Raw genomic sequence first — 15,095 nt, 5'->3', positions numbered from 1 at the left:
CAGCTTAGGAGCTGAATCTACCTTCTCTTCTTTATTCTGAATGCCACTTCAAAAGAGAAGTTTATACCCAGCTCAAGTTTCCCCAAGAAGTCAAGTCTTGATATTATGGCTGCTGCACAAGGCTTGGCCCACCAGGGAACACTGCCTCACCTGCGCCCTTTCCATATGGTGTTCATGTACCAGCAACCCTAGGTTTCTGGGGGCACAAGGATGGACGTTTCCTGGGCTATAAAGTCTGTCTTGTCTGTTTGCTGCTGCATTTCCTTCTGCAGTATCCCTGCAAGGACAAGGACGCTGCAGATTTATGAGCCCCCTTGGGGGCCAGAGCATTCCTGGACTTCCTGGCTCCTATTCCAGCTGTAAATAACTTTATTTACTGAGAAGTTCTCCTGGGCTGAATGCGGTCTCATTGTCACCGTCATGGCTCCTTCACTCTTCCTGGGTCCAACCGAGTCCCATATTTGAAAATATTCCTCTTGGGATTTTTCTTCTTCAGACTGGAAATCCCTGGAAAGTAGTCTCTTTGCCTTCTTGAGGGCATGATGCTTAGTCGCTTCCTTCATTTGGCTTGTTATAAAGCTCCATGATGCATGCAGAGCAAAACCACCCCTTTCCTTGTTTTAGACACTACCTTTTATTTTTATTTTTATTTTTTTAGACACTACCTTTCTAACAATACAACCTATGTAAGCTTTTCTGGCACCAACACCACAGATAAGCCAAAGCTCTCTGCAACCAGAATCCCTCAGTCTTTTTTATACTTGCTGGTCAGCCCCATCTCTGCTCTGATCTTTTACTGCTGCAGAGTAGCTTCCTGGATCCCAAGAAAGGAAGTAACACTCATCTAAACTTCATCTGACCAGTTTTGTCTACCATTTCAACCTCTTAAAAATTACTAGTACTTCAGTAGTTTAAGAATCTGACCAGCTGCAGACAGGACATTATACTGGGTTTTGATTGAGCCTAAAATGCTTGATTCCATCCAGGAAATTTACACATGGGGGCTCATATTTTTTGGGAGAATGGTAGAGCTTCAAACCATACCCATGTCCTGGCTTTAAACTCATGGTCTCTTGTCTAGGAGGGCAAAGAAACAGTGACAAGACGTCTCCAGAAGATCTATTTCATCTCTTTTCCACGTGAACCTTGGTGGGTTAAAGGTGATTCTGGGTAGGACTTCTATATTGAAAGATAACAATGCTGTCTATACCTTCTACATTTGTTTCTTCTTTGTGAATAATATGTCAGTCAGTTGCTTGTCAGAGACCTTCAGCTGTCGACAGGTCCTCATTACCTGACTGACATAAACTGCCAGGAGATGCTTGCACTGGAACACGAAACACAAGCCTGTTAGGAATTGGCAGGACCAAAGCTAACCAAGACCTCTCACTATATTCAGTAGGAAAGGAGTGGGGACATAGGTCATGGATTTACTGCCTCAAAGCTGCAGATAAAGATGACATAATGTATTCTTTCTAGAAATCAAAGGGAATATAGGAAGTTTTACTTTGCCTATTGTTTTGAGAAACAGTTTAGATCCAGCTGGCACAGGGTATGTAACCCAGAGTGAGAACCAAGACAGGCCCCTCATTTGAGCCTTCAGTTCTACTGCTTGCTTCCAGCCTTCAGAAAGCTCTTCACAGTGATGGCTAACATTTTTTGACCTTCTGTGTTGCTCAGTGCTTCTCACAGATTATCTCATTTAAATCTGTCAGGTACCCCATGAGGACAGGTCTCATCCTCATTTTACCCATGTGCTGAGTCTAAGGTCACTATGTTGTCCTACAGGGAGAGGGTGCTAGTGGGGTCATAGAACCCTCCAGAATATCAGCCAGTACACATCTTTGGGGATGTACTGGACTTTCTGTCACAGAATCCACACAGCTTTAGATATTTAAGGGGCCCTAAGTTTCATCTTGTTGTTTATAGGTGAAACAAACTTATCACACATCAATTGTGAATGTGGCCTTTTTTAACAATGAGATACCCAACCAACTACCCCGTTCCCAAGATGTTTACCAAGTTAACAGCATAAGAGAAAGGGGAAGAATGGAGTGGGTACTATAATTTTCCTTGGCAAGCCTTACAAAATAGCTACCTGCTCTCAGGTGGGTAGTGCTTTCTCTTTTGAAATAAGGAGTTGTATGTATGTCTTGTTCCTGCTTGATGCTCTGGGTGCTTGTGAAATCAGGCAAAGTATCAATGTGCTCTCCTGCCCCCTTGTGAAAATCCAGCATGGCTGTCTTATGGGCAGTGGGAAGAAACACCTCGTAGCTGGAGTTGGGGATGTGCAAAGTTGCCAACAATGTTTAGCTCCTATTTTTATTAGGCTAATTCCCCAGAGCCAAATTCTGAGATTACCTTGTTGCCTTCCCCAAAGCTTCATCTGTGACCTTTTAAATAAAAAATCAGGCAATGGATATAGATCTAAAAGATGATACTGCATTTTGGGAGGGTAAACTCAAAAGAGGTGACTAAGTGAAATCAAGGACAATATAGTATTTGTTTCAACATACAGTAAAAATTTCGATTTTGTAGAGCTCTTTAAACCACACCGTAAGGGCCAAGAATTTCTCTCCTAATTCCATTGGAGTGGGAAGAGCCTTCGCCATCCTTACCAGTAGGCTGTCACTCTTCCGCAGCACTGAGAAGGCAAAGGCAGGACATGAACAGTAATGACAAGAAGCCAGACATGTGTATGTTTTACCAGAACTTCCAAGTACCTATAAAGAAAAGGACAGATGGGATCAGACTTTGACAGGGGTGCTGGAAAACTGCTTGGCTTCCCTTGAATTTATCAATCTGTGGACTCAGTCATTCTGCAAATTACACCGGGAAGAGCTGCAGTAATGTTTTACACAAAAGTGGAAGTTCCACTTCTCTGTGTGCAGACTCTCATACAGTGAAACTGGAGTTTTCAGACTAGTTAAACCATCCACACAAACCATTTTGTTCCTCTGCCTAGCGATTTAGAGAGCCCACTCAGTGGGCTGCCTGGAAGGAGGTGGAGGGGAAAGGTTCCCCTCCCATACACTTTATCATGGTGTTTCTTAACCAGTGGTATTTAACAACATGTGTGTGCATTACTAAAGCTTCCATGACACACCTTAAAAACGTGAAAACAGGTAAAGAGTAAGCAATAAGGCAGAAAGAAGGGTCTTCGGAAGGAAGGAAGGAAGGAAAGGACTCTTGAGAAACATTTGAGAGCAGGAGAATAAATAAAGCAAAGAATCTTGCAAAAGGTATGACTCAGCTGCTCAGGGTGGAGGTCTCCGAATGAGGCAAGCCTGGATCTGCCTATTCACCTAGCAGGATGGAAGGATATGGATACTTGAGAGGTTGGTAAGAGGGCCCTGTCCAAGAACAAATCGCCTTGTTGGTAGTCAAGGGACAGAAGGGAGACAGATGTATATAGGGAGATTATGATGCGTCTCTTGTGTGAATGGACAAACTCGAGGAGAAATCACGTGTTTAAGTCCCTCTTCCACCAGGCAGCCAAAACCAGAAGTGCCCCGGGCTTCGATCCTGGAGTTAATTTCCAAACTGGAAGTGTGAAAGCAGTGTTCAAGGAAGTAGAAACATCCTGAGGGTTATTTTACCATGACCCGCCACTTAGGAATTTGCCACAGGGCTTTCAAATTAGGTTTAGGCTTTGAGATGGCAATCTTTTTTTTTTTTTTTTGAGATGGCAATCTAAATGAAAAGGCCAGGATTTAAAAAAAAAAACAAAAAAACAAAACAGCACTCCCAAGATTCTTCCCTTTCTCCCCAACAAAGAATAAAGCAATAAGGCCTTAACAAAAGAATAGCACCGTTCTAGTGTTGTGCTAGTTTGTCAAACTGACAACGGTCTGAAAGCAGACGGTTTCCCACTTAATTCTGGGGGAAAAATCCAATATCCAGCAGTGACATGAACAGTTCTTGGGTCTCCAAACCATTACCAATGAATGAATAAAACTTTAGATTCTTTCTTTCCTTTATCTCTTCTTTCTAGATTTAAATTTAAGCAGGCATAAGCCTGTGGAATTCTACACGGACTCTAATGGTTCCTGGTTCCTTCTTTTTTGCAGATCCCCAGCCCATGAGAATATTCTGGACTTTGAATAAATGCCAGGTTACTTAGGGAGGGGGAAGAGTCTGTAGAGACTCCCTCGCCTGATCCTTTCAGGGGCTGGCTATGACTAAAAAGTACTATGTTCAATGGCCTGAGGCAGTAAAATACTGTCAGGAGATAGTAAATTTTGGATTTGTTTCTTCCTTATCTAGCATCAGATGAGTAATGAACCGAGTAATCAGGCAAAAATCTGAGTTAGAAAAGATTAGAACTGGAAATTGACTGCAGGGATCATCTAATTCAGTGGCTTCAGCCTTCAATGGAAAAATGACCTCCTCTTACAGGAACTGCCCCCACTCTGCCCACTCACAGTCTGCAATGTTTATCCTCAGAAGGAGACAACTTTTTAAAAAAATTTTATTTGCGAGACAGCGCGCAAGCATGAGTGGGAAGGGAGGGCACAGAAGGAAAGGGAGAAGCAGGCTCCCTGCTGAGCAGGGAGTCTGATACAGGGCTCAATCCTGGGATGATGACCTGAGCTGAAGGCAGACAGTTAACCAACTGAGCCTCCCAGGCACCCCAAGGAGAGAACTTTTTAAACAGAAAAATCTGGGAAATAGGAAATGGAGACCCATATAGACTTGCATGAGCCTCACTTGGAGGAAGTCTGCTGTAGTTCTGGTTGGGTTCTAAGGAGCATGACCCACCTAGATGGTCATCCACTCTCAACTACAGTTTTATTTTATGGCTGCTGCCAGCCTCTTAGGAGCCATTAGAATGCTCAACTGTATTATTTATTGTTCCCTGTGTTTGGGCCTCTCTCTGAAAGAAGATTATACATTCCTGCTCTATTAAATACCGGCTGGCTATGTGACCTGCTTTAGCCAGGAAAATGTGAGTAGCCAAGCAGAAACATTACAAATTGGCACAGACCACATCCTCTTTTCTCTCTGCTATGAGATCCACGATATTCTGGAGAAGGGCTGCTACACCAACTGGGATTCCCTAAGTGGAGATGTTTTGGAGTAGAGCAGCAGTCCACTCTGAATGGGTATGAATGAAGCATGAATGAGACATACAACTTTGTTTCTGTAAGCCTTTGGCATTTGGGGGTCATTGTTGCCACAGCCTAACGTAGCCTCCTCCTGACTGATGCATCCCTCTTCCTAGGTAAACCAAAAAAGTTTACAGAAAAGCAACTCAGGTGACAACAACATAGTGGTGACTTTGGAATAATTACCATTGTGCCTGGAAGGCAGTAAGATTAGAAGGCTGACCTGTGGAAAGATGACTAATGGAGTATCAAGACAGTGTCTGACTCAACTTTTATCATCTCAGAGAACCTGTGACTTAAGCCAGATTCAGACTATATTAGTATACAATGAGACCATTAGGGTGTATATAAGATTTCTATAGCCTCATTTAATTCAAAGTCCAAACTGAAAGCTATAGTACTAGGAAGTTTGCACTTTTATGACAAATAAAGCAATGTAATATAATACAGGATGGGAATGATGAGAGTTAAACAAGTCGTGGCAATCTTGGGAGAAATAAAAAGTCAACAATTAAAATATGTCAAACAAAATCTTTAAGATTTTAACTAATGACTAGATCTTAGAACTAGAGAGCAGTTAGAAGTCTGTGCAAGTCAAGTGTTATGCTAATAGTGGAATGGAGACAAAAAAATCAGAAACCAAGAGATGTGGGAAAAACTCAAGGCCCTTCTTGTTCTGGGTATTTTAACTACATAAAAAAACCAAGATAAAAACTATGAGAAGTAAAATGGAAACACCTCATCAGGTGTAGTATCACTTAATAGCTCTGATTATTACATTAAAAAAAATATTCATGAGAGAGAGAATGCGCGTGTGCACGCTTACACAAGCAGGGGGAGAGTGAGAGGGAGAAGCAGGAAGGGAGAAGCAGGATCCACGCTCAACAGGGAGCCCAATGGGCTCGATCTAAGGACTCCCAATATCATGACCTGAGCCAAAGGCAGCAACTTAACTGACTGAGCCACCCAGGCACCCCAATAGCTCTGATTACTAATCTCTAAATTCATCCTGACAAAATTCTAATAGGTAGTCTTTTTTTTTTTTAAGATTTATTTATTCATGATAGACGTAGAGAGAGAGAGAGAGAGAGGCAGAGACACAGGAGGAGGGAGAAGCAGGCTCCATGCCGGGAGCCCGACGTGGGACTCGATCCCGGGACTCCAGGATCAGGCCCTGGGCCAAAGGCAGGCGCTAAACCACCGAGCCACCCAGGGATCCCCTAGGTAGTCTTTTTTTAAGTAAATATACAATCCAAAAGTTTTGACTCTAGCACTCAACATTAATTACCGCATTTTCTTTAATGAAGAAATGCATGAAGATTTGCCAGACTGGTTAAGTCATGCTACACTGAGGAATGGCAAGTTAATTCACTAAGCAAAGGGACCGATTTGCCCAAGTTGGCTTTGCCTGCTTCATTCACTCGCTAAGAATTAACTGACTTGAGAGGCACATAAGTGGCTCAGTGGGTTAGGCATCAGATTCTTGGTTTTGGCTCAAGTCCTGATCTTGTTGTGGTCTTGAGACTGAGCCGCGCACTGGGCGCCCCATCAGTGCAGTCTGCTTCAGATTGTTTCTTGTTCTGCCCCTCCCCACTTGCACACTCTCTAATAAATACATAAAATCTTTAAAAAAATTTGACATGGTCTTAGCTCTGAGTTCGTCATAAATAAACCAGAATCCAAACACTGAAAAGCTTCCCCCTTCCTGATCTTCAGCAAGACCTACATTATATACTAGAGCTGATGGCTTCTTTATTCCTTTCAAGCCAGATGCACACACACAAAAATTTTTTTTAGGAAATTTTATTTTGTAAGATGCTATTTTTAAGTAATCTCTACACCCAACATGGGTCTCAAGCCTACAACCCCGAGATGAAGAGTCATGCACTCTACCAATTGAGCTAGCCAGGTGCCCCCAGACACAAAATTTTGGGAGAACACATAAGATTCCCTTCCCTCAATCCCACAGCACTTATCCTTGTCTCATATAGGTAAATTAGGGGGTGGGGGAGTGGGAATAAGATGGGAGTATGGCCCAGTGTTTATATACAAATGGAGGTAGTTACAAATCCCAGCTGCCAGATATGACTATTAATTTACTTTTCTGCATCTCCATTTCCTGCAAGATAAACACCTTGTTGGGCTTTTTGTGGGAATTAGCAACAACGCATGGAAATCTTTCAGAGTCTGATAAAAGACTATTACTTTACAGATCTATTATCTTAAATTCTAGAGGGCAAAACTGAGGTCCAAGTGGACTATCTGCATTCAGCATAGTTTGACCCTTAATAAATACTTCCTGACAACAGTTTAGAAAGATCACTGATAGATGATCTGAGCATGCAGGAGGACCTCAAAATGCATTCTGGCTTTTGTAGACAAGAGACAATGAACAAGGTAAAACTGTCAATACAGTTTTTTTTTTTTTTTTTTGGGTAAAGATGTCTGTTATCAAACACAGGGAAGCAAAAGTCAACTGTCTCCATGAGACTTGAGAAAACAGCCTCTCCACATCATTGCTGGTTCTATACATTGCTACTAGGTAGGGTTAATAGGTCTTATTTATCTTTTTTTTTTTTTTTTTAAGATTCAAGGGGGGGGAGAGAGAGAATACAAGCAGTGGGCGGGGCAGAGGGAGAGAGAATCTCAAGCAGACTCTGTGCTCAGTGCAAAGTAACATGGGGCTGGATCTCAAGACTGAGGTCTCAAGACCTGACCCAAAACCAAGAGTTAACCAACCATGCCATTCAGGTGCCCCAGTCTTACTTATCTTATTTTAATTACTAATACGCTAATTTTACTAAGTTGGGTCATTGCTTTTCAGTAGGAACTACTGGGATCCATGAAAACATTTTGTGCTAAGGGGTTTCTGGTTGAGATAATCCCCACCTCTAGATTTCTACCTGGTAAACACGCCTCCCACTGGGCGATGAGATTAAGGTGATGGACTGTCGGTCCACAAGGTCCAAGGCCTGGATGGCTGATGGGCCGAAGATGAACTTCAGTCTGGGAAACAGAAAGGCTTCAGATAAGACTATCTTATCTACTCTCACAGGTCACCTCAGGAACTTAACCCAAAGGATCACCATTGGCATTTTTTTAAAAATTGATTTTAATTTGGAAAAAAAAGAATATAGCAAGAACCCACGTAATCAATCCCCTAGAATGTTAACATATTTACAGATAAAGCCATCTTTACATTTCATAATACTTCTTGTTCTTCCCAACTTCCTTTCATCCCCGAGGCAACGACATGCATTTGTTGGTTTTCTTCCTATTAATGCTTTTTTATTATATGAGGCATACTGAATACATATACATAGCACACATACATACACACACCTATGTGTATATACACATGCATGGTACTGTTTCATGAGTTTTAGAACATAAAAGATAAATTGTAGGCTTTTTTGTCAACTTGGGTTTTTTTCTGTTCAATGTGCTTTTGAAAATGATGCATGCTGATATATTTTTTAATTTAATTTTTGAATAACATTCCACTCTGTTTGTAAGTACCCTGCTGGGCATTCTGATTGTTTCTATTTTACATTATAAATAATACTCAATTATCCCCATACATGTCCTTTAATGCACACATATGAGAATTCTTCCTGGTTATATTAGTAGAATTGCTGAGCCTTAGGATATATACATTTTTCAACTTTAACAGGCGTTGCCAATAGCTTTCCACAGTGGAAACAGCAGTCCCACCAGCACTGTATAGCTCTATTTTCCCCACATGCTAACCACTACCAATATTATCAGAGTTTCTCATGTTGACCACCTGATGGGTATTAATTTGTACTTTTTGTATTAGTAATAAGGCTACCCACTTTTAAATGATAGATCAGAAAAAAACTGGTATGTGGGAAAATTTTAACAATAGGTGAGAAAGGATGGGCACAAAATTGGATATTTAGAAACTCTATCATGTTAAAATTTTTTTCTTAAGAAAATCCATAATGATCTCAAAATAAAACATTTAATTTAAAAAAGAAGGCAATAAACCAAACTCTTAACAGTTATTAGCACTGGGTGGTATGATTGTTGATGCTTTTCATGTTTTATTTTTCAAGAACACTTTTTTTTTTTTTTAACAAGGAAGAGTCATTTTTATAAACTGGAGAATAAAATGGGTGAGTTGAACTGAAACAGAAAAGTTAAATGTTTTAAAGAACTCATGTGATCTGACAAAACATGAAGACAGAGCTACTATCTTCAAAATTAAAATGTTCAACTTCTTCATTTTCCAACAAACTAGTCTCTTGATACAAAAACCTACTAGAGGGCAGCCCAGGTGGCTCAGCGGTTTAGCACCGCCTTCAGCCCATGGCCTAATCCTGGAGACCCGGGATCGAGTCCTGCATTGGCCTCCTGCATGGAGCCTGCTTCTCTCTCTCTCTGTCTCTCATGAATAAATACATAAATAAATCTTAAACAAAAAAAAAGCTATTAGAATGGGAAGTTTCAATTTTTTTTTTTTATTAAATATAACATTATCTCTGGACAAAGAAAAATAAAATTTGGTCATAACTTTGTCAATTAATCACAGGTTGGGCATCTGGGTTGCTCAGTGGTTGAGCATCTGCCTTGGCTCAGGGCGTGATCCTGGGGTCCTGGGAGCAAGTCCTGCATCAGGCTCCCCGTAGGGAGCCTGCTTCTCCCTCTGCCTATGTCTCTGTGTGTCTCTCATGAATAAATAAAATCTTTAAAAAATTAATCGTAGGTTACTTTATTTTTTTTTCCATAGGTTACTTTAAAAATGAATCTAATAAGAATTTTTAAACCTGCCTTTGTAACTTTATAACTTATTGTGAACACCTGAATATTTTTTTTATTCACTCTTAAGGGTTAAAAGAATTCTACTGTAAAGATGAATTACCTTGCTTTTCTCCCAACTCTATTTTTAGATAATTAAGGTTTATTAAATCTAATGTGAGATTGTTTCCAGATGGTTTTGTTTTTGTTTCTGCTACTACAATACTGGATGAATATGCTCACTGTAAAATCTTTATGAACATGCATGATTATTTCCTTGGGATACACTCTTTTAAGTGGACTTTGTGACCAAAAGAATATATATGTTTTAAAGCTCCTATTACCTAATGCTAAATTACTTTCCAACTTATACTCCTACTAGTGGAGTATCAATTATCCTTTTCTCCATGTTCTTGCCAACATCTCAGACATTCTTACGAACATCTTTTCTGTGGTAGCCAGTTTTACAGAGTTGTCATTATTTTAATTTGTATATTTGTGATCACTAGTAAGATTTACCCTCTTCCCCAAAGTTTTTGTTAATTTACATTATTTGCCTGTTTTGTTTTAAAAGTAGTATTTTTTTAAATAATACATAATCTCTATAAAAAATTTAGCAGAGGGATGCCTGGGTGACTCAGTGGTTGAGCGTCTGCCTTTGGTTCAGGATGTGATCCCATAGTCCTGGGATCGAGACTCACATCGGGCTTCCTGCATGGAGCCTGCTTCTCCCTCTGCCTATGTCTCTGCCTCTCTCTCTGTGTGTCTCTCATGAATAAATAAATAAAATCTTTAAAAAATAAAAACAAACAAAGAAATTTAGCAGAGAAAAAGTTAAAACCTTTTCTAAACCTAACTTCCATCTCTCTTTCTCCTAAAATAATCACTGGTATAGGTTGGTGTGTATCTTTATAGACTTTTAAATAGAAGTGTACATATGCATATACAATTAAATGTCACTTATTCCTAGGTAGCTTTCACTTTTTTGTTGCTACTGAAAATGTAGCTATATTTGAACTTTGTGTATGAAGGAAAACAATTTTTAATCTCTGTAATAAAAAAATCTTATTCTCTTGGTTTTTAAAAATTTGTATCATCTACAAATAATAACTGTCTTTCCTTGCAGACAGGCATGCTTCTAATTTCTTTTTCATGTGTCTGTAACAACTACAACTACTAGAACAATATTTTAAAAATTTATTTTAATTTTTTAAACTTTTTTGTTTAAATATTTTATTTATTTATTTATTCATGAGAGACACAGAGAGACAAAGACAATAGGCAGAGGGAGAAGCAGTCTCCCTGCAAGGAACCCGATGTGGGACTTGATCCCGGGATGAGCTAAAGGCAGATGCTCAACCACTAAGCCACCCAGGCATCCTGAACTTTTTTTTTTTTTTTAATATTTATGAGAGACAGCACTTGCTCGTGGGTGCATGTATATAGTGGGAGGAGCAGAGGGAGAGGAGACTCCCCATCAAGTGAGAAGCCCAATATGGGGCTCAATCCCAGGACTCCAGGATCATTATCCAAGCTGAAATCAACACTCAGATGCTCAACTGACTGAGCCACCCAGCCACCCCTCTAGAACAATGTTAAACAGAAGTGGCAAATAGGACAACACAAGAATACTTTGTACTGTCAAATATAGCACTGGCTTTGGACAGATTTTTAATAACCATGTCAAGAAAACATTGTTTTTAGTTTAATAAGAGTTATTTAAAAAAATCAGGAATTGATGTTAAAAAGATCTGACTTTTAAAACACATTAATGCCTGGAGCACCTGTGTGGCTCAGTCGGTTAAGCATCTGACTTTTGATTTTGGATCAGGTCATGATCTCAGGGTGGTGGGATCCAGCCCTGTGTCAGGTTCTGTGCTCAGTGTTGAGTGTGCTTGGGATTCTCAGCCTCCCCCCCCAGCTCTCTAAATAAATAAAATCTTAAAAAAAAAATTAAAACACATTAATGGTTTAAAAAAACCCAATTACAACATGATATATACTTACGATGATAAATGTTCATCAGGAACTGTAAAACAGGAATGGAAAGAAAGTTAATCATATTAAACCAGTGGCCATAGACACAAAATCTTTTAAAGACTATAATCAAAAAAGATTTTTATGTTAATATGGTGAATTCAATCTATGCATCTAATTTTACTCCTTCTGAATACCCCACAAAACAATAGTTAAAGGATTTTTTTTAAAAAGCATAAACTCCCCAGGATGAAAGGACAGGGAGAAACAAAAACTAAGATACACTGGAAAATAATTTACAATTATATTTACAAATAATTTACAATTTACCAGAGGAAACTCAATCCTAAGCTAGCGATGGAGAGGGCCAAGCAATAACCTGATTTATACTCCAAAATCCACTACCATCTTCCCCCTAAAACCCTCAGAAATTGGGGGCACCAGATTGCTTTGGAGGTGGGGATGAAGCAGGGAGGTTAAAATAATACTCTTTTTAAAGTAAGTTTAAGAAGCTAGAGGAGAAAAAAAAAAAAGAAGCTAGAGGGTAGTGGAATAATGCTTTCAGATGTCTGAAGAAATATTTCCAACATATAATTCAATACCTAGTCAAGCTATCATTTAAGTATGAGGTTAGAAAAAACTTTTTAGACACGTAAAGTCTCAAGAAAGTACACCTCATGTACTCTTCTTCAGGAAGCTACTAAAGAATGTGCTGTAAGACAGTAAGTCAGAAAAAGAAAACTGTAGATACACTAAACATACTGCTCAACATGGACAAAAGGAATTCCTAGGATAATAATGGTGAAGGAAGATGTCAGGAAATAGCCAGGAGACAGTCCATATTAGAGCAAGTCTAGGCTCGAAGAGAGATTTCTACAGGAGAATGAAACTGATACAACATTTCACTCATCTGAACCTATGGAGCAGAGATTTAGAACGTGGGTAATGAGTTCGAGGTTGAATTACGGATAAATACATAGAGAACTAAAAAAACAAAAAACAAAACACAAAAAACCCCAAATATAGGGACAACAGTTGTAATTCCAGGGAGAGCAGAAAGTTATGCAGGAAAGAAAAAGAAACCATAGTTTCCTACAAGACCAGCTGTGATTAGGTATCACATCATCATACAAGTGTTAATTCAGAATCTTGACATAAAAAAATGATCATTAAAGGATAGGGATCAGGAAGGAAGAGTGTATTACTATGTAGAACACATATTTTAAAACAGCACTAAACGGTTCTGCTGGAATGAAACATGAATCAATGGCAGTGGTCCCTCTGTCTGAGCCATGAGCATTTGGGGCACCCACTGGGGTTCCTCCAAGAGTGTCATGGTGTATGGATTAACCCATTCAGACAGAGCCCACTTTTGGCAACCACTGCTTGAGCTAACTTTTTTTTTTAAAGACGGAGAAGCAGTTTCCCCTGGAAGCAGGGAACAGGGACCCCGATGTGGGACTCCATCCCAGGATCATGATCCCAGCCAAAGGCAGGTGCTTAATTGACCGAGCTACTCAGTCGTCGATATTTGAGTTAAGAGATTGTTTTTTCCCCCCACATCCTTCTGGGGATCCGAACATATTTGAATACTTGGCTGGCCTAATCTTTCAAACGTATATAATACTATGCTTGTGTCAGTATAGATTACTTTTCTCAATCCTTTAAAAAACAGTTAACGTATGATAAAACCCTTTCAAAGTGCAGTCCTTTTAAAACAAAAGCCATCCAAGTGAAAAAGCAGTGACAGTTTTGAGGCCTGACTTGCTATTAACTGCCCTTTGACCTGCCCTTTTGACACTGGCTGAGCAGTTCTAACTGATCAATGAATTTTGATTAGAATGATCATTTTAGGGCAGCCCGGTGGCTCAGCGGTTTAGCGCCGCCTTCAGCCCAGGGCGTGATCCTGGAGTCCTGGGATCGAGTCCCGTGTCGGGCTCCCTGCGTGGAGCCTGCTTCTCCCTCTGCCTGTGTCTCTGCCTCTCTCTCTCTCTCTCGCTGTGTCTCTATAAATAAATAAGATCTTAAAAAAAATAGAATTATCATCTTAACACTAGCACGCTGTGAACACATCTTGAGATCACATGGGTGATTCTGGTAACCACAGTCACAGAGCATCCTCTGCTGGTCAGAGAAATAACAGGTACTTTCACAAGATCCCTATTTACTCCAGTCATTGCGTACGCATTTGGTTTTTGTGGTTGCGAAATATTCATCTGGGTGCACACCGTGTACGCACTGATATTAAAGTTAAGATCTGGGGGTGGGTGTGAGGAAAGACCACAAGCAAACTTAATTAAGAATTTCACCTCCCCGCAGGCTCGTCCCCGCAAGCTCCGATCCCTGCCGCCCTCCTGGCCCGAGGCCCCTGCCCACAGGTTCGAGGGCAGCGCCCAGCACTCCGGTCCCTGCTGCCCCGCTGGCCTGCAGAGAACCACGACGCTGCTCCCTAAACAAATCTGGCTTTGCTTTTCTTTTCGAACTGGGGTTCAGGAGTAGAACCATAGGCTTTGGTTAAAAGCTCGGAGGCACCAGGCGGCGGAGCCCCGGGGCAACGCCCCCCCCCCCCCCCCGGCCCAGAGAGCTCCGCCCCTCGCCTCCCCGCCCAGCCGCGGCAGGCCAGGTCCGCTGCCCACAGCGCCCACGCACGCCCTCGGGGCCCGTACTTCGTGCCTCCTCCTGCACCGCCGCGGCCATCTCGGTCAGGAGTTCCTCGACGACAGCGGGCAGCGTGACTCCCGTCGGGGCGCCCGCCATGGCGTGACAGGCCGATAGCTTCCTCGAGAGCCCAGGAGGCGCGACGCTCGAACCGACCCCAGGAAGATTCCCGCCATCGGCCGAGAGCGGAGCGAGGCGCAGTGACGTCGGCGCGCGTCACGCGCATGCGGGCGGCTACGGCGACGCCTCCTCCCCCCTTCGCGGCCCGACCAATCCGGTGCGCGCTGGGCTCTGGGGGCGGGACGTCCTGGGATCCGGCTGGGCCTGCAGTGCGCTGAGGACGCCGCGCGAGCATGTACCGGCTCCTGAGCCCGAGTCTGGGCCGAGGCCTCCTGCGGGCCGCGGGGCGGCGGTGCCGGGCCTGCTCCGCGCACCTGCTCCCGGGGCCCGCGGGAGGCCGGACGCCTGAGGTAGGGGTGCCGGCACCCCGAGTCGCGCCGCGCGGCGGAGGCCCGGGCCTGCTGCCGCTGCTGGCAGGTGAGGGGCGCGGGCCGGGCGGGGCCGGCCGGGCGGGGGCCGGGGCGCAGGCCG

At 42.1% G+C, this 15,095-nt stretch overlaps 2 protein-coding genes across 2 annotated transcripts in view; one reads left to right on the top strand and one right to left on the bottom strand.

Moving 5' to 3' along the window:
• Nucleotides 1-4: 4 nt before the first annotated feature.
• On the bottom strand, nucleotides 5-14,645 carry ZSWIM7 (zinc finger SWIM-type containing 7). The gene is made up of 5 exons (XM_026005580.2): nucleotides 14,513-14,645; nucleotides 11,877-11,898; nucleotides 8,012-8,114; nucleotides 2,619-2,723; nucleotides 5-1,327 (listed from the first exon to the last, which is right to left on the bottom strand). Exons 1-5 carry the CDS (start codon nucleotides 14,601-14,603, stop codon nucleotides 1,214-1,216), a joined length of 435 nt encoding a protein of 144 aa, XP_025861365.1. The 5' UTR covers nucleotides 14,604-14,645; the 3' UTR covers nucleotides 5-1,213.
• TTC19 (tetratricopeptide repeat domain 19) overlaps nucleotides 14,521-15,095 on the top strand; it is a 29,623-nt gene continuing 29,048 nt past the window's right edge. The window contains exon 1 of the mRNA XM_072730475.1: nucleotides 14,521-15,041. Within this exon, the coding sequence (XP_072586576.1) occupies nucleotides 14,858-15,041 (184 nt within the window). The 5' untranslated portion in view covers nucleotides 14,521-14,857. The remainder of the gene's footprint in view (nucleotides 15,042-15,095) is intronic.

The sequence above is a fragment of the Vulpes vulpes genome, chromosome 12, assembly GCF_048418805.1.
Source record: "Vulpes vulpes isolate BD-2025 chromosome 12, VulVul3, whole genome shotgun sequence".
NCBI lineage: Eukaryota > Metazoa > Chordata > Mammalia > Carnivora > Canidae > Vulpes > Vulpes vulpes.
Note: the sequence above shows the minus strand (reverse complement) of the source record. Positions and strands in the feature narration are given on the sequence as shown.